This window comes from Ictidomys tridecemlineatus, chromosome 3 (assembly GCF_052094955.1).
Source record: "Ictidomys tridecemlineatus isolate mIctTri1 chromosome 3, mIctTri1.hap1, whole genome shotgun sequence".
Lineage (NCBI taxonomy): Eukaryota > Metazoa > Chordata > Mammalia > Rodentia > Sciuridae > Ictidomys > Ictidomys tridecemlineatus.
In genome coordinates this window covers 25,918,230-25,936,813 of record NC_135479.1, presented here as the reverse complement: position 1 = coordinate 25,936,813, position 18,584 = coordinate 25,918,230, and the positions used below count along the sequence as shown (strand labels likewise).

At 49.0% G+C, this 18,584-nt stretch overlaps 1 protein-coding gene and 1 long non-coding RNA gene across 7 annotated transcripts in view; one reads left to right on the top strand and one right to left on the bottom strand.

Moving 5' to 3' along the window:
* The window catches only part of Mycbpap (MYCBP associated protein), a 21,339-nt gene extending 5,376 nt beyond the window's left edge, over positions 1-15,963 (bottom strand). Inside the window, exons 1-12 of one of the 6 annotated variants that reach the window (XM_040268936.2) lie at positions 15,716-15,963; positions 8,459-8,586; positions 7,527-7,686; positions 7,272-7,375; positions 6,329-6,512; positions 5,948-6,063; positions 5,294-5,444; positions 2,787-2,902; positions 2,582-2,697; positions 2,038-2,149; positions 1,350-1,539; positions 691-878 (exon numbers count right to left, since the gene is read on the bottom strand). In XM_040268936.2, coding sequence (XP_040124870.2) covers positions 691-878; positions 1,350-1,539; positions 2,038-2,149; positions 2,582-2,697; positions 2,787-2,902; positions 5,294-5,444; positions 5,948-6,063; positions 6,329-6,512; positions 7,272-7,375; positions 7,527-7,686; positions 8,459-8,586; positions 15,716-15,776 — 1,626 coding nt within the window. In that variant the 5' untranslated portion in view covers positions 15,777-15,963. The other 5 variants (XM_021724139.3, XM_021724138.3, XM_040268942.2 and 2 more) reach the window with 5 other exon arrangements.
* LOC120884122 (uncharacterized) lies at positions 15,411-18,584 on the top strand. The gene is made up of 4 exons (XR_005726369.2): positions 15,411-15,607; positions 16,976-17,132; positions 18,091-18,193; positions 18,385-18,584. It is a non-coding gene; the product is annotated as an uncharacterized LOC120884122 (long non-coding RNA).

The following is an 18,584-nucleotide window of genomic DNA, read 5'->3' as shown; positions in this document are numbered from 1 at the left end:
CTGGGACTGTGGCTTCCTCGGGTTGAAATTCCTGCTATTATCTGTCTTACACACGTACCTGTCCCAAGCCTCAAAACTCTTTTGGTCTTCCCACACCTCCTTGTTCCCTAACAGAGGATACAAAGGGTCCAGAGGAGGCCATTCCTGGGGGACAGCTGCTCCTGAATGGTATCTGGATTTCCCCAAGATGAAGCAGAAGGGACACTTCTGAGAACTGGGGGTGGCAGTTCCCAGTTCCCATCTCATACTTACGAGGATGTCAGCTTATGGGGTAGGGTGTTGAGGTAAGCTATTTAAATTGTCATCTCTGGTTTGGAAGTCTTGTCTGTTAAATGCCACTCCACTGCACAGTACCAGACAGCAGTGAACAAAAGACAGCATTGGCACAGAGGGTCACATGATCTGTTTGCACTCCAGGGAATACCCTGCGCAGTCTGCGTCTTAAGGCACCGTTTCATCTCTCACTCAGTCGGGGCCCTGCGTGGCTGCTGCGAGCAGCCCCTCCTCTAGCCTGCCTGCCTCATCTTCTATACACAAAACTCTGGAAAGTATTTAAGCAAGAGTAGGTACCCGTTTGTGAAAAATTAACTTCTTGGGCTGGGAGAAATAAGATCCTTCCAGGCTCAGCCAGAAAGAACACCAGAGTAACCTATCTGATGTCCCCAGGGGCCAACGTTCCAGGTCCCTTACCTCCAGAAACTTCCTCTCATCCTTAAAAATGTCCTGGGCCAGGGAGACTGCATGGAGGTTGACCTGCAGGAGCGCCCCTCCCAGTAGGGTGGGATGAGTTTTGAACTCCCAACATTCCCTGAAGATGCCAGCACTTGAAGACTTAAAGAAGAAGGTGAAGTTTTTCGTTTCCCCAGGCAGAATCACACCTGGGAGATAGAGACAGGTTTCCAAGGAGGAGGTGCTAGTTGAGCCCTAAGTTCACAGGTAGAAGTTTAACTAAGCCCTAAGCTAAACACATGCGGTTAACTAAGGTCCAGGTCTGATGACCAACCATCCTGGTTGGCCCAGGACTGAGAGGATTCTTGAAATATGTGACTTTGAGCTTGAAATCTTGGAATGTTCTAGGCAAGCAGGGATACTTGGTGATCCTAGCCCCAGGCCTATGCATGTAGATAACTGAGCCCCTAGAATATTCCTGCTCCCAAGTGGCTCACCTTCCTGTGTTCTCAAGAGACCCATCACTCTCAACAGATAGAAATAGTTAGACCACACTGGTCACAGAAGAAACAGGAGGGACAAGCTTGGGAGTTGGGGCTCCAGCTTGTGGTAGCTGGGTACTAACTAGATGTTGGCGTCTCCCAGACACGGAGCCAGTGAGGAGGGAAGCTTCTAGGTACCTTCCCGGATGTTAAAGTAAAACTGCTGCATCCTGTCTCTCTTCAAGTGTTGGAAAGAGTCCAGCTGGGGCAGCCGTCGCCAATCGTACCAAATGGCCACAGTGCCATTATTGACCACAGTCAGCTCTGAAGATGTTTTCTCCCCTTCAAGGGTTTCGAAAGTCAATCGAACACCAATTCCTATTTGCCTCTGGGGAAGGAGGAGACACAAGGGTGATCTAGGCTGGAGGCCCTGGCTTAAGGTGACCATTTCCTCCCAGTTTGCCTGTGACTTCTCTTGGCTTAACAACCAAAGTCCCATGTTTCAGGCGTTCAGGGCCCATAGTCTCAAAGTAGTGTCATACCCCAAGAGTGGCTGACTCTGAGGTCACTATCAATAATACACAGAGAATTTCTACCCCATGAACATTTCTGCTCCTTAACATTAGAATAATTATTTTGGAACTTTCTGGAAGTCCCATCTCTGTGTGTTTATTTACCTGGTGGGTCAGGGTACAAAGTAGGTAGCTTGTGATTTTATTCTTGCTCAAGTAAGTGTTGCTGTTAACATTTTCAGACATGCTGAGTATGACCAGATAAAAACCCAAAATAGGAGACCATGAAGGCTCCTTGTGAATGTCACAGTCACCTTGGGCCTGCACCCATGAGAGTCCCTTCCAGCAGGTGAGTGAAGGTGAGGCAGTTTTACCTTGTCCTGCGGGTTGCTGCCTCTGATCCAGCAAGCTGGCTTCCCACAGAATAGCAGTGAAGGGCCGAGAACAGGCATAGAGACCGAATCAGGGCAGTTGTCCACTAAGTCTCTGTAAAAATCAAGGACTTATTCACCTGTAGGCTGCACACTCAGGCCACATGGAACCCATGGAGATGATTGCCAAGCAGTCTGGGGACATGACTGGCTGTGCCTTGCAGTACAGTGTGATCAGTCCTGCTCCAGCCTAGCTTCTTCCCAGGCCCTCCTGCCAGAGCCCTTCTCTTTGAACAGCAATGGGAGGGGCTGGAAGGCCCTTTTAACCTGGAAGCCCCCACCCAAGTTGTTAGAAAAGAGCAGATGGCAACAGAAAAGCTAGCACAGGTGTTGTGAAGCCTATGGCTAGAGGAGTGGGTGGAGCCACTAGTGAGGCAGGCATGGAGACACCCTGATTGCAGGGAGAGAAGCCTGCCATTCAGTACTTGTGGCCACCCAGGGAAGCCACACTCTTCAGCCTCCTCCCTGGGGTGCAGGCCTCACTCACAAGCGCACTTTGTCTTCAGGGGGGCTTTCCAGGAGCCTTTCAAACACTGTACGGTCTTCCACCGTGACAGATGAGAATGGCTGCCCTCGGCCCACCACCTCCAGGCCATCAATATCCTCAGAGGGACAGAGAAAGGACACATTAGCTGACTGAAGACAGGTACCACCCCAAGGGACCTCACACTGGGCTTGGAGGCTCTCCCAACCTGCTGGCTAAAATCCAGCTCAGCCAGGATACTCTGTAGCTCCTTGCGTCTGTAGATTAGAAACAGACTCCGATCCCAGGTATAGCGGTACCATGCATCCTTCTGGGCTGGCAGTCCTAAAGTGGAGTCCAAGGACACTCAGCAGGGCTGTTGTCACACCCCATTCCCCATCCACTATTCAAGGCCCATGAGAACACCCATTTGACACTATTTCTGAAAAAGGTGAAAAACTACAGTTTTCCTGGGGCAGCCAGACTCCTGCCCCAGAGCTCCCCAGAAGCCCTGGAGACCCTAGGAGATTAGTTTCCAAAGAGCCAAATCTTTGGTTTACAATAAGAAGAACAAGAGCAGCTACCTTTTACTGACAGTGAGTCAGAATTTCTTAATGTGCATAACTCATGTCTCCTCTTTAACACTCTCACAATGCTATCATGAGTATTCTGCAAATAGGGACCTGAGGGCCAGAGGGTCAAATTCCTCAAGGGAATTCAGAAACCCAACCCAGCTGGGATCTCAACCCAGGCAGGCAGGCAAGCTCTCAAACAGGGCTACAAACAGAACACCACAAACCACACAACCAAGCCATGGGTCAGATCAAATGTCCTTGATGCCATACTGCAAAGGTAAAGAGATAAGCTTCATCCTAGTAATATAGTCTATTTAATTCAATATATCAAAACTATTATTATTATTTTGATTAACTGAATTTTGATTATTATTACTGCTTTATTTGTGAAATACTCACAGACTTACAGAAAAGCAGGGAGTACAGGCAAATCCTCATTCCTACACCATGGGGGGAGAAATAACTGACCAAACACCTCTTACCCCAGAATACTTTTATTTGGTGTGTGGTGGGGTACAGATAGTAAGGATTAAACCCAGGGTACTCTACCACTGAGCTACAATACTAGCACTTTTTATTTCTATTTCTTTTTCTGTGATAGAATCTTGTTAAATTGCTGAGGTTGGCCTCCAAATTGCAATCCTCCTGCCTCAGTCTTCTGAGTTGCTGGGATTACAAGCATTTGCCACTGTGCCCAACTGCCTCAAAATATTTCTGTGTGCATTTCCTAAAGCAAGGACATTCCCCCTTGGGATCACACTCCACAGTGAAATCAGGGAACTGACCTTAATAGATAATCACATCTTACTCTCCCTCCCCATTCAAGTTTCGACAACATTCAGACTCCATACATCCAGCAGTCATGTCACTTCAATCTTCTGTCTGGAACATTCCTCCGTCTTCCTTTAACTCTCTTGACCTTGACACTTCTGGGTATTGTAAAGCAGTCCCTCTGTTTGAGTTTATCCACTATTTCCTCACAAATGGATTCATATTGTGCATCTTCAGTACTTTTTCCCCTTTTGCATAATGACAGAGCAAGAGTTGGGGGAAGCTGGCAGCTGTTCCCCTGAGGGCATCTAGGCTGGAAGAACCCCTCCCCCCCAGGCACTCAGCCAGGATCTTCCTTAAAATCCCTTGCACCATCCTGAAAAGGCTAGGTGTGTATGATTCCAGGGCGAGTTTCCACCAGCCTAATTCCCCAGGAGACTGAACATCACCACAAATCCATCAGGTCAGGAAAAATCTAGAGGGAGGCCCTTGCGACTGGCAGCGCAGCTGTGTTGAGCAGCATCTTTTTAATCACCTTATGGCCCAGAGATCTGGCTGGAACGTGGATCCAGCCGTGTCCCATGGGTCACTAGGGCTGCCACCATCCTTTCCTCATGGAAATATCCTGGAGGGTGCTGGCTCCAGGAGGTGTGAGAGCCCATCCTTACTCGAGCTGCTCTCTGCTCCTCCTCAACCCGGTAGCTCCAAGCCCGCCCGGTACGTGGATTATCAAAACTATTATCATTCCACCATGTAATCAATATAAAACTTATTAATAAAATATACTTTTTCAAACTAGTCTTCAAACCCCTGAGGTGTGTAGGTTGGGTGTAGTTGTGGCAGGCCTGTAATCCCAGTTGACTTGAGAGGTTAAGGCAAGAAAAATCCCAAGGTCAAGTCTAGGCTGGGCAATACAGCAGGACTCTTGTCTCAAAAAAAAAAAAAAAAAAAAAAAAGGGCAGGGATGTGGTTTAGTGGTAGAGTACCCCTGGGTTCAATTCCCAGACCCCAAATAAATAAATAAATAAACAAATATTTTTTAAAAACTACGAAAGAAAGCAAGCAAGCTGGGTGCAGTTACACTGACAGGGCGCTTTCACTCAGTAGACCAGCCACATTCCAGGTGCTCACGGCTGCCAGTGCCTGGAGGCTGCCGCACTAGATAGCACAGCTCTATGGCCCTCACTCCCACCTTGCCCTTTCTGTGATTTCTATCAGGTGTTGAAGGCTGAACTAAACCTCAGGAAGGGTGGGGTCTTGCCCAAGATCATACTGAACCAGGCTTTGGTCCCAGGTCTATCTCAGAGTGCAGCCATGCTGGTCGCACCACACTGCCCTGCTTCTCATGCCAGGTACCAGAAGCCAGGTGGTTCACAGCCCTGCTGCTCACCTGTTTCCACCTGGATGGACCGGGGCTTCCTGATGCGAGCAATGGGTTCCACGAAGCCATGCTGAGTTTTTGTTTTGGTTATGACCAGACCTGTCATCTCATCTCCCAAGTATTCCAGTGGACTCCAGAACACACTGGTATCCTTATAGCTCTGGTAAGGAAAGAGAGGACAGTGAGGTTAAGTCAGTGCCTCAGCTGCCAGCTGGTGGGGGCCTGGGAAAACAGGCACCACAGACTTTTCTCTGAGGAACCTGTTGCTGCCCTGACGGCAAAAGTACCCACTTTCTTGTTTGCAGGATGCCCTGCGGTAGCCTCTACTGACCCCAGAAAGATAATGTAAGCTGGTCCAGGTGCTGGTACTCACTGATGGGGAGTCCAAAGGCAGGAGACTAAGCCTCTAGGAGACAAACACTAGAACTCATAGTAACTCAGTGACAAACTGACTACTGGCGACCACCACAGGCTTAATTATTTAATTGAACAGTCCACAAACATCTACTAACAAAATTTAGTAAAGGTCCCAAGGGCTTTGCAATGCTTTGCAATGCACAGATTATTTTCTCCCCAAGTATGCAACCTGAAACAAGTCATTTCTGCGTCCCAACCCCTGACCCCATGGCCCAGCACCGGGCACTTGGGAATGGCCGCCCTTACTTTCCCATCATGTTGTGTTGGAAGTATCCGGTCAATGAGCTCCCGCTCCTCCTGGATCTGTCTGTAGGTGTCCCCGGAGTGCATCAGCAGCTCACTGACAGGCTTCTTAAGATGCTCTTAAGAGTAGGAGGCAAGAATGCAGCTATTAGAATGCACCAAATCGGAACAAATGGGCCCTGGAACTACACAGGGCAGCTGGGCTGGCCAGCCTGATTATAGGACCAATAAACTAAGATTTAGGAGCAGCAAGCTTTTGAGAATGAACAGCACAAATGTGGTCATCATCCAGGATCTGGACAGGTGGGGGGAAAGAAAACACACACACACCAGAGCCTTCGAGCCAAATGGAGACCAGGCAGGAGCCCTGCCCACTCTGCTCACCACTAAGGGCTTCCTGCTGCTTCTTTCGCAGGGTGATGTGACGCTGCCAATTTTTCAGAAAGTTCTGCTGAGGAGGTGGGACCCAGGGATGTCGCTTCTCTTCCTTCGGGTCTTTCTGCTGTGGTTCTTCCTTAGCTGAGATGAGGGTCATCAGACTGGGCGGGATGTGGATCAGCTCAGCCAGCTGAAAGGACAACGTGAGCACATGGAAAGCGGTGAGTTGGCCCAAGCCGAAGTTTCCAGACACCTAGGTTCTGCCATTGTCCTGTTCTGCTGAGAATCCCTCTTTAGGACTGCAGGGTGGCAAGTGACAGAAAACAAATAAGAACCTGGAGGCTTTGGGATCAGGCGTCAGCCCTTCCCTTCTTTCCTCCAAAAGGAACCTTGGTTCTGAGGTTGCAGTCATCTTTCAGCATGGCCTCTTCCTCACAACTGATGCTAACTGGCACTTTTGCCCAGGGAGATGGAGCTGTTTTTACATGTCCCCATGCCCCTTAGCACCTGCCTAATGAAAGCAAAGTATCTAAGCAACAGAGAAGCACTGCATGATGAGGAGGTCACTCAGGGAGCAGTGGTAAGCCATCTTCCTCCACCACGGAACTGGGGAGAGTAGCACAGAGTGGCAGAGAACAATGAGCTGGGCCCTGCATCCCAGTGCCTTGGTGGCTTGGCCTATATACACCCATGTCCTCTCCCGCTTCAGGTACGTGAGGCAACATCTGTAGCCTGAGAACAAATCCCTGACTTCAGCTGACACCAGCTTCAACTGGCTTTTGGGACTTGTAACTAAAGTGTCTAAACTACCCTCGGGGGAAGGTCAATGATTATCTCAGACTTGAGGCCCAGAGATTGGTTTGACTCTTTAGTCCAGGTCCTGCTTGAGTCTCCAGCAGGGAGACTAAAGTGGCTTTGGCGACTTCTCTGAGCCAGGACACAAACGAACCTGGGTGTTCCCTCTAGCAATCGCAATTCTCTTAAAGTCCTCGAGACTCCCCAAGATGTGGTGAGGCAGGATCTGATCACTGCCATCAAAGTGGTCACCTGGACCTGGGGGGAAAAGAGGGGTGGAAAAAGACAAACTATAGGTAGCTGGTGTGACCTACCCAAGGGGCTGCCTTTCTAATGGGGATCCGGCTTTCTTTCAAAGTTGACCCATGAATTCAAAGCCCGGGGGTTCCAGGGTCAAGACTGGTCATACCAGAGTAGTCGAGGGGCTTTGTGGCTACTTCTGGATTAGCAGGATGTGCTACTAAGTGGCAGATCTTCCTCCTAGTATCCTTGGGTCTGGGTTTGCGGATGATAAATTTCTGGGAAATGAAAGGCTTGTCCTCTGTTTCGGGAAGGCGAGGACTGTGTTGCTAAAAAGAAACCAAAGAGAGAATTCCACCTGAGAGGAGGCAGTAGAAGAGCAGTACCATCTTCTCTGCCCTGGTTCTTGGTGGAATTCCTGAGGGCTGACCAGTGTGTTTCCCCAGCTCTGTCCAGGAATCGCCGATGTAACAGACAAGAGGCAGAAATGTCTGGAAGGAAAAAATATCTTGATGACTCCAGACAGTTCAGGTGAGAAGTGGCTGCCTCTTTCAGGAAAGGCCTGGGGTTGGGGATCAGCAGCTTCATCTAGATCTCTCTCTTTTCTGAGTCATCCCATTTTCCCATCTGTGAGATGGGGATAGTGCACGTCCCCTCTGGGAAGGAAGGTATGGCATCATCTTGTCTCCTGTGGTTCTACATGAATCTCAGAAATGTGAAAACAGCTGGGTGAGGTCACAGGCTCAACTCAAGAGGCTGAGGCAGGAAGATTGCGGATTCAAAGCCAGCCTCAGCAATTTAGTGAGGCCCTGTCTCTAAAACAGGGCTGGGGATGTGGCTCAGTGGTTAAGCATCCCTGGATTTAATCCCTGGTACCACAAAAGAAAAGAAAATAGAAAAGAAATGTTAAAACAAACCGCACAGTAAAATCCTTTAGATGGTAAAGTGAATAGAATTTGTGTTCAATGGATTTTTCCCATACCACAAAATGCCCCTGTGAGTAGCGGGCTGCTGGAGAGACCTTGGCATGGCTGATGTTCTAGGTTACACAGGCTGGTAGCAAAGTGTCAGCAGCAAGGGACCCATGCACTTTATCCTTACCTTCTTCAAGTCTTCCTTCTTGATGGCTAAGGCAAGAATGTCATCTCCTTGTAGGACATTGCTCACAGGCTCAGGCTCCTCCTGGATGGGGGGTGTGGGCTGTTCGGGTGCCTTGGCCCGCTTCTTTTCTGAAAAGAAGCAAAAAATTGGAAGTGCTCAAAGAGCTTTGTGTACATATAACTATATAAATAAAATTACAAATCCTGGACTAGGAGTGCAGCTCAGTGGTAGGGTGCTTGCCCAGCGTGTGCGAGGCAGCTAGGCCCTGGATTCAATTCCAACACTGCAAAATAAAGTAAATAAATCAATAAATCCATATTAGACTGCATGGTAAAGGCAGAACTGGCCACCTGGACAGGATAGCAGAGGCTGTCAAGATGGTCTGGATAGCACTTGACTGGGCAGTGGGAGTTCTCTCCTGGGGGAGGTCCTACTCACTCCCCCAAGCTGGCCCTAGTGGCTGAGACTTCTGTAGCCAGAACTGAGATTAAAAATATATATATATTCCATTTCTGCTTGTGTTATTTACAAGTTGGACAACCTTGGTGCATACTGCCTGACTTCTCTGGGCCTCCCTCCGTCTTCCATATGTGAAAAGAGGAAAATGGACTAAATCAGTGGTTCCTAAATGTCTGCCTCAGAATCTTCTGGGGAGTTTGACAATTACAGCTTCCTGGGTACTGCTTGCCTGGCCTTAGAGAGCTGTCATTTTTCTTTCTTTCTTTCTTTTTTTTCTTTTTTTTTAACTCAAGGGAGTTTTATAAATTAAATCCTGGGATTCTGATGCTCAGTGCTTTGGGACACCTGGGCTAGCTGTTTTCTTAGCCTCTTCCAGAGCTGGCACTGGTCTGTTCTGTATGAAGGCATCGGTTTCTCAAGACACTGGCTAAAATGCAGATGCTCTGGGGGGGAGCAGAACATGCACCTCTGACCATCTGTTTCATATTATTTCATTTAAAAATGCGGAGCAGCTTCTTTGTGCTAGGAACTGTGTTGGGTTCTGGGGAGAAACAGCAGGTGTCTTCAAAGGACACACAGCTCATGAGAGACAAGGCTGCCACCTGAGCTGGGGCACTAGGGGGCATCCAGGGGTCCACTGGGTCTGTGGCATGGTCGGGAGAGGCTTCCCAAGGAGACGATGTTTAAACTGAGGGGGAGAGATGGAGCCCAGTTAGACAAGGGAAATGGAGCTTGGGAAGAGACATTCCAAGGAGCAGCAGGAAGCGGGCTGGGGGCAGGAGGAAAGGGAGCCCCGCTCTGGAAGGCAGCTCTTGTGTTTTAAAATAGCTGGAGCACAGCGAGGTGGGAGGCAGGAAGCAGAACAGGAGAGGGAAGCAGGAGCCCACCATGAAGAGTTGAGCCAGGTAGAGGACTTTACGTTGTGGTCCACAGCAAGGCAGCGGGAATGGGCCAGGATATCTAGAAGCCAACTGCAATAATGAAGTGGTTGACGGTGACAGAGGCTCACAGGACTGGAACAAAGTGGAGAGACTGAAGTGTGCATCTCTCCGGTGGCTACTGGGACATGCTACACAGACATCACATGGGACAGAAGATAACCAGGATGCTGCCTGCCTTCCAAGACCTGGTACAAATGTGTTGAGTGTACTGCTTGTTTCTCTGGCTGGTAACCCCGTCCTTTCCCCTCTGGTTCTGAACTGTTTGAAGTAAGGCCCTACACAAAACAATCACAAGAAAACCTAAGCCCTGACTTCAGGGCATTTAAAACAAAATTTGGTTTTATCTACAGTTCTCTAAGTATCCTAATCTTTAAGAGACTATAGCACTAAAATATCAAGGCAGGGGTGTTGGCTGACAAAATCAAACTACCTTTTAAAGAGATGTCTACATAGTTGATGGGGTGAGGGGTGGGGAAAGAAAAGCCAGAATCATTCCAAACGTAACTCTGAATTCTGCCCATCAGCCGCAGCCCATGTCCTCCGCTGCAGGGTCTGCAGGAGTTCATGACATCCACACAGACAGGCCTGAGTAGCTCAACCTGAGCTTGGCCTGATCTGCCTCCATGCGCGGAGATGCAGCATGGGGTTTTGATTTCTACTTCTTTCCCTTCTACACAAACACACCAAAGCTGGTGGCAGCCCACAAGAGAATTAGAACCAGCTGAAAGTCTGCTTTTGTAAATATGTTGGTATCATTCATCTTTTTTCAGGACATCTGTTTTTTCTGCCCATCACCTTGGTTGGTCTACATCTTCCTAAGGGATTACATTCTCCAGATGGTGTTTTTCTCTGGTGGCTATAGCATCACCACGTGTAAATACAAACTATCAACGCGGCTGAAGATTTCTGGGGGCCCAAACCCCCATCCCTTGGAGTGATACAGAAACTAATTCTTCATGTTTGGTTGAGATTGAAGTAGTCAGTGAGACTCGGGTCTGAAGTTTTTCTGAGAAAGCTATCTTGATGCAGTACAATAGGGCTCTGTTACTGTACACTGCCAGGAAAGGGTGTGTTTCAGTTAATAAAATGGCCATGAAAATGAGATATATATTTTAAAGTTAAATTCATCCTAGAGATGGATCCAAGGACCTTCAATGTGTTATAAATGACGGATGAGATGATATAAAAGGTTACGATATGGCTTCTCCTGTTGAGGGACTGAAAGATGAGTCAGACGGTAACACAAAGCAATCACAAAACACAAGAGCCTGCCTGAGAAGCCCAGCCAAGAGGTCTTCTTAGGCATCAGAGAAGAACAGAGCCCTGAAGGTCACGGAATTGAAGGCTCTCAAGAAGGTTTGGAGGAACGGTTGCAGAGACAGCTTCCCATGATCCTGAGAACATGGAGGGGGCACATGTGGAGCAGTAAAGAGGCCTGGGGGTGTAGCGCTTGCCTAGCATGTGTGAGGCCCTGGGCTCGATCCCTAGCACTGCAAGAAACAAACACAGAAAGGAGATGTTCCAGGTAAGGGCCCCGTCTGAGCTTGCCAGGAGCAGGGATGAACAGGCAAGTGTGGGACATGGTAACACAGAAGCCCTGCTGGGGAGGTGGGGTGCTGCTGGGGATGAAGGAAGCCAGGGCAAGGCGGCTCTGTGAAGCATGGCTCTGGCATCTACCCTCTGGTCCAGGAGAGTGAGCTGATGACAGTGGCATTTAGAATGATCCATGTCGGAGTGGGATGCAGGGGAGCCAGATGGACTGCAGGGAGACCAGGGAGGAAGCATGAGCCTCCAGGGGGCTTTTCGAGGCCTGCTGCAGGATGCCCCGTGGTGGAGGAAGTCACTACTGAACCCATGCAGGCCCAGCTCTTTCCTCTTCTTTCTTCTGGAAATGTCGGCTGAGCGGGGCCACTGGTAAGGCACAGAGCTGGCCTTTCTCTGCTCTTCCTGAAAGCCTGAGCGGTCAAAGACACCTGCCTTCTTGCCGAGGGCAGTCAAGGGACACCTCTGTTAGAGCAAGGAAACTGGAAATGAAGCCCTTAGGCTGGGAGTAGGGATGGGAGAGGAACTAAAGAAGGAGAATTAACCTGAACTCCATTCTTGGCTTGTTTTACCTAAAAGTTATTGTTTCCAAGTGCTGATTAAAGCCTGTGGGAAATTCTGACCTCAGGGTTGCACTGGGGGAAATCAAGGCCGGAGCTGTCCCTACCAGGGTAGAGCTATAATTGGTGGGGGAGGGGGACATGGTGTGACCAGGAGTCTTCTGTGTTTCTTAGAACAAGACCAGGGAGAAACTCGGGACTCAAAGGGCTCCCAGGTCCCTAAACAGGTTTCCAGTTGCCACATTTGCTTGTCTTTTTGCTTGTGATTCAGAGACCTTGAGAAACAGCACTAGATTATGAGATTATATTTGTTCATTGGCTGCAGCTGCATTATATGGGAGAAAGTACCATCCTACTACATTTGAGGCTTCCCTGAGAACATTCTGGAAAAAAGAAATCTTGCATGTTAATAACTCCCCTCTCCATACCAGGGATTGAACTCAGGGTGCTTAGCCACTGAGCCACATCCCCAGTCCTTTCTATATCTTATTTTGAGACAGGGTTTCACTGAGTTTCTTAGGGCCTTGCTAAGTTGCTGAGGCTGGTTTGAACTCAAGATCCTCCTGCCTCAGCCTCCCAAGCTACTGGGATTACAGACATGCACCATGGTTCTGGAAACCACGTTAAAACACTCTTTTTCTCCCTCCTCATTCTGGTGCATGTTCTTAGCTTAAGGGCTATTTTACAAATGAAACCTTCCCCTTATTAAGAACAGATATGTAGTGAAAAATCTTTGTTTACAGCAGGAGTTGAAGTCTGATTAAGATGGTGCAGAAACAGGAGAGCAGGAGGCAGTGGCTGGGAAAGCCCTTGACTGCCCTTGGGAAAGCAAACCAGGTATTTTTTTCCCCCTCTCTCTTAACTATTAGAAAGTATGTCATGAAACAGCATCAGCCTTTTATACTATGAAGAAGCATAAAAGAAAGCTATACTGAAAAGCAACCAGGCTCTTGTTAGTTTTCTGGGCTTCCTGGGGGACCCTACTGCGCGCAGGCCTGCCCCTCTCCTTGCACAGAGCTTTCGCCATGCCGCCGAGGCTGGGTCCCCCGGGGCCTACAAGAGCACACCCAGACTTTCTGACCTCGCCTGTAAAGGCCTTTTATGGCCTGGTCCCTGCCTACCAGCACAGCCCCCTCAGGCGCCCATGTTCATAAATCTATGAACTCATGCTTCTCTCTAGACCTAGAGAAACTAACCATTCCTTTTTAATTTTTTTTCTTCTTTCTTTTCCTTTTGGATCTGCCATAAATGTCACCTTCTTCAGAAAACCTTTCCCCCTTAACTCTACCATCCCAAGTCTGGGTCAGGGGCTGAGCCCCCTTAATCCTCCTGGGCACTAACATCCCAGCCTCTATACTTCTGCATTGTCTGAATCCTCCTCCAGGTCCTCTCTAGAGGGCTGGGGTCACACACTTCATACTGAGGGAGGATAGAAGAAATAGAAGACAAGTGGAAAAGAGATAAAAGGAAGGAAAACAAGTCTGTGGCTTTAGTCTGAAAGCTTTGGTTAAAATTTCTCATACCTTCTCTCCCCAGGCCCATATCCCTCTAGGCCTGGCCCTCCCCAGTCTAGTTTTTCCCCAGGCCTTTCACTCCCAAATTTCTGGTCAGTCTACAAATCTTCTCTCACAATCTTAAATCTACTACAAATTCACTTGCTTATGAAAATTGCCTTGTACAACGTACTTTTAGAACAGATTAAACAAAGGGAGACATATTTTAAGAAACCTACAGAATAGGGTACTTTTCAAACACTATCTGTCAATCAATTAGAGGAGACAGCATCAACTTGAAGATCCTGAGAACTGAAAGACCACCACAAATCGTCTTGTGATTTCCAGGCTGACACCATCCTCACAAACTTTTCCATGCCCACCCACCCTCAAGTTCCCTTTAAAAGAAGAGCCCCAGCAGTCTATGGTGGTACACACTTATAAACCTAGCAACTCAGAAGTCTGAGGCAGGAGGATCACAAGTTCAAGGTCAGCCTCAGCAACTAAGTGAGGCCTTAAGCAACTTAGCAAGACCCTCTCTCAAAATAAAATAAAAAGGGCTGAGGACTTAGCTCAGTAGTAAAGTGCTTGTTTAATATGTGTGAAGCTCTTGGTTCAATCCCCAGTACCAGGGGCAGAGTTGGTGAGGGTGGAGGGGCCTGATACCCCAAAAGGCCATCTCATTCTCAAGAAAGCCCACATCTCCTTTGAATGTGTACTCCTTGCTTTCCTATCTAAATCTCTACTGTGCCTCTGACACATCTTGAAATTCTTTTCTATGATAATTATGAAGGACCCCTTCATCCTGAGTTGAGGTTTCCCTCTCTGGAAACTCTTCAGACCCCTGCCAGTAACATTATCAATACCCTTGTTGCCCAGCACAGTGTCCACATAGAGCAGGTCCTGGATAAATGAAAACAGGGCTGAGGATGCGTCTCAGTGGTAGAGCACTTGCCTAGCAAGCATCCACCCTGGGTTTGATCCCCAGCACCACAAAACAAAACAACAACAATAAAGGGCAGGGCAAAGATGGAGTGAATTGCAAAGGGGAACTTGTCCCTGGGGGTCAGTCTGTTGTCAGGAAACCTGTGGCTCTCTCACCAGCAACCAGAGGGTAACTACAGTCAAGAAGCAGTCACTCTAGGTTAAACAAGCTGGACAAGTGTCATATGGCTAGAAAGATCATGTGGTAGAAAAAGGCAGTCCCAGAACTACAGGGGTTAAGCACTTCTTTGGGTTTTTCCAGCAGGATTCTGAGGTGCAATCCCCACCCCTAGACACCCATCAAGGTGGTTTCTTGCACTCCTGAATTCCTCTTCCCAAGGACGGCTTTTCCTGTCCCCTCTGGCCTTAAACTCTTCCCTGGCACCTCATCTAGTCTAGGGATCCTGCCTCCAGTGTGCCATCCTATGATATGGTTAGAGGTGGAGTCCTGTCCAAGACACATCCCTAACCACTGATCACTGAAGCCTCCCTATGAGTCCCCCCCTTGCTGTGTCCCCACCCCTAAGGCCCAGTGTGCGGGGCTTCCTCCCTTGGGAAGTCTCCAACGTGTCCCTCACGGTTAGGGTTCCTATGTGCTTGCTGGACCCTATTTCCCAGTGGTCTTCACTCCCATCCTCCAGGCCCCCTGTCCTGAACCCCGGGGTCTCAAGCGTCCCTGTCGGGTTCTCCTGAGCACCTAAGGCAGCCAGTGCCAACCTTTCATGTTCTCCGGGGGCTCCACGAACTTGCTCGGTATTTTGGTGCGGGACTCCTTCTTGGAACTCCTCATGGTACGGTCCCCTGCTGCAGAGGGGCCCTGTGCTTCGGGGCCCGGAGACCGCGGAGCTGTGAGGTCTCTTTCCACGCCCTCTCCCGCCAGCGGCCGCCGCGGCGTCCATAGCAACCAGCAGCCCGCGCAGCTGCGCGCACCTACCGTACAGCTTGGGCGGGGACTGCTTGTTGGCCACTTTCTTCATCGTGCCGCGCCTGCGCGTCCGCGTCCGCGCTCTGACCCGAGAAGGCCTGGGCCGACTCGTGACGTCACGGCAGCGTGGGCGAGCGCGGTGACGTCACCTGCCAGCCTCGGGCCTTTGCGTGCGGGGACAGTTCTTATGAGGCCCTGCTGATAAGCCGGGGTTGGCTTCCTTTTGGCCTTCTGTCCCTTCCCAGGTGAGCCAAGCTTATACCCCGACTTGGGGTCCAAGTCCCTAGAGAGGCTGTCCTTGATTCCCCAGTTAAAAGTAGCCCTTCTCGGTCATCTCAAATTTATGCACCCACCTGCTGTCGCTGCTGCTTCTTTTGTCAGGGTCCTAATGCGTTTTGGAGTTATCTTGTTCATGAGGATGTCTGTGGTCACATTCGCTGCCAGAATGTCAGCTCCATAAGAGCAGGACCGCCTGACCCTTGCCCTTCCTCAAACCCCACATTTAGCACAGAGCAGTTGCTCAGTAACTGTGTCCAATGATGAATGAAGGCTCCAAAGCCAAACGGAACTGGGTTCCTATCGGAACTTCGGAACTTCGCCTGATTGTGTGTTCATGGGCCAGCCCCTTGACCTCTCTGAGTCACTTGTTTTCTTCACTTACATTACCTCCTTCACAAAACCACTGTAAGGATTAAGTGAGTAAACATTTAAAATACCCAACACAGTGCCCACCCCTCACAAACTCTAATGTCTTTTCTGTCAATTCTCAAAACCATGATGGTGTCCAAAGGAGAGAATACTCTGTAACCATTTCACAGATGGAGAAACTGAGCTCCAGAGAGGAAAGGGTGAAAAAAAAAAAAATCACCAGACTTGCAAGAAGCACAACTTGAACCTGGTTTCCCCAAGTCCCAAGGCACTGTCTCCTGGGCCTTTTATGAGCTCTGTCACAGTTTGCCCTAGACAAAGGAGGAATCTAGGAAAGATGTCAGCTGGGCTGGTCAGTTCCCCTGCGCCCTGAGTGTTCCCCACTCCTTGTCCCCCTCCCCCAAGTCATAGCCCCTTCTCCATGCCCCTCGAGATCTTACACCAGTTGAGACAGAAACATCCACCAAGGGCAGCTTCTCTCCTTCTAAGGCCCGGATACCAGCCTCCCTGCCCCCTCCAGAGTGACTCTTCAGTTCACTCCATGAACATTTACTGGGCACTTATGGTACACCTGGGGGTGCTGTATCACCTGGGTCCTCCAGGAAATAGATACTAAGATGGAGATAGGAGGGCAAGGGATTTATGTCAGAGAGGAGTGGGAAGTATGGTAAGGCTTATGAAAGATGAGAGGGTGGGTATTAAAACAGCATATTTAAAAATAAGACTTAAAAAATGAAGGAGGAGGAAGCCAGCCTGGACCGGGAGAGCCTCAGAGAACTGTAGGTCTGATGAAGTCTAGGTTAACCAGTGTGTCTTCCGGGCAAACAATGTTTGTTAGAGGCTGTCGCCTAAGCAGGGGAACATCAAATTCCGTCTTGAAGGTAGACTCTGGAACAATTCACCTCCATGGCTGCCACAGGAGCTCTGCTGGGGGAAAGTAAGACATGCTTCCTCCTGCCCTCTAGGAGTTCAGAGTCCACCAAGAGAAAAGACGAACACCATGAAACTCTAATCTGTGCGCCCGGCTTCCGGAAGTTCTTTTAACTTCAGGGAGTTATACAGCTTGTGCCTGTCAATGGAGATCAAAGGACAAGGGAAAAAGGGGGTTTCATGGTCAGACAGGTATGCCGCCGGCTGGGCTCTGCCACTAGCCCCTGAGTGACCATACACAGGTCTCATTTCCTCTGTGCCTCATGAAAGTGAACCAGATCAGAGCTGCTTAACCTTTTGAGAATCTGATCAAAGTTAAGAATCTTTCCCCAGAAATGTGCATTTGATTTTTTTAAGGTGGTAAAATGCAGGTAACATAAAATTCACCTTTTTTTTTTTTTTGAAGGGGGGTACCAGGGATTGAACTCAGAGACACTCAATCACTGAGCCACATCCCTAGTCTTATTTTGTATTTTATTTAGAGACAGGGTCTCACTGAGTTACTTAGGGCCTCGTTTTTGCTGAGGCTGGCTTTGAACTCATGATCCTTCTGCCTCAGCCCCCCAAGCTACTGGTATTATAGGCATGGGCCACCAAGCCAAGCAAAATTCATCTTTTTTTTTTTTTTTTTTTTTTTGTGGTGATGGTGCTGGGGATTAAACCTAGGGCCTTGTGCATGTGAGGCAAGCACTCTACCAACTGAGCTATATCCCAGCCCCCCAATTCACCATTTTAACATATAAAATTTAGTGGCACTTAATACATTTAGTGTTGTGCAACTGTCACTGCTAACTAGTTCCAGAAGGTTTTTTTTTAATCACCCCCAAAGGAAATCCTGTATGCATTAAGCAGTCAGCCCCAGCCCCTTTCTCCCATCCCCTGGAAACCACAAACTCTGTTCTGTCTTTATTTTATTTTTGCCTAGTCTGAGCATTTCATGCAAATGGAACCATATGCTATTGGGTCTTCTTTTTCTTAGCATGGACTTCAGCCCTTTTTGTGACTGAATAATATTCAGAGCAGCAAAGCCAAGCAGTCTCTTCCCAGGTGGCAACTCTGAGCAGTTCCTTGATCTCAGGGTGGAGGAGGTAACTGGGTTGACAGAAGGCACGACATCAATTATTGCTTAATGTCTGTTTATTTCACCCAGCCAGGTGCTGAGCATGTCATCAACTATTCTTTCCAGAGGCTAAGTCTAGACTGCACCATCCCTGTCCTGGGGACAGCCACCAGCCCAAAGCCCAAGGCTGAAGGTAGTGTCTTCTCAAGCCCCTCACCTCTAGCTTCCCCTCCCCAGTTCACATCACTGTTCAGTCCCCTCCAGTTGCTCCAGCCCACTGCCCTGTCATCTCCATGCCCCCCCAGCCCCTCCTCCCCACACAGCTGGCTCATCCCTACCTCTGGCCTCACCATCCTCACCTCTGTTTGCCACTCCCCTTTACAGGACACATCACATCACTTGCTCAGGTGACACTGTTCCCAGGATGGACTGACTTTAGTCTCAAGGACGACACACAGACAAGATACCATCCCCTGGCTCAAATCCCTCTTCTTCCCTTCTTGAGAACACAGGTATTTTAGAGGCCACTGGACTAGGTGTTAGGAGCACCAGGGCTTTGGAATAAAACATGGGCTTGCATGTCA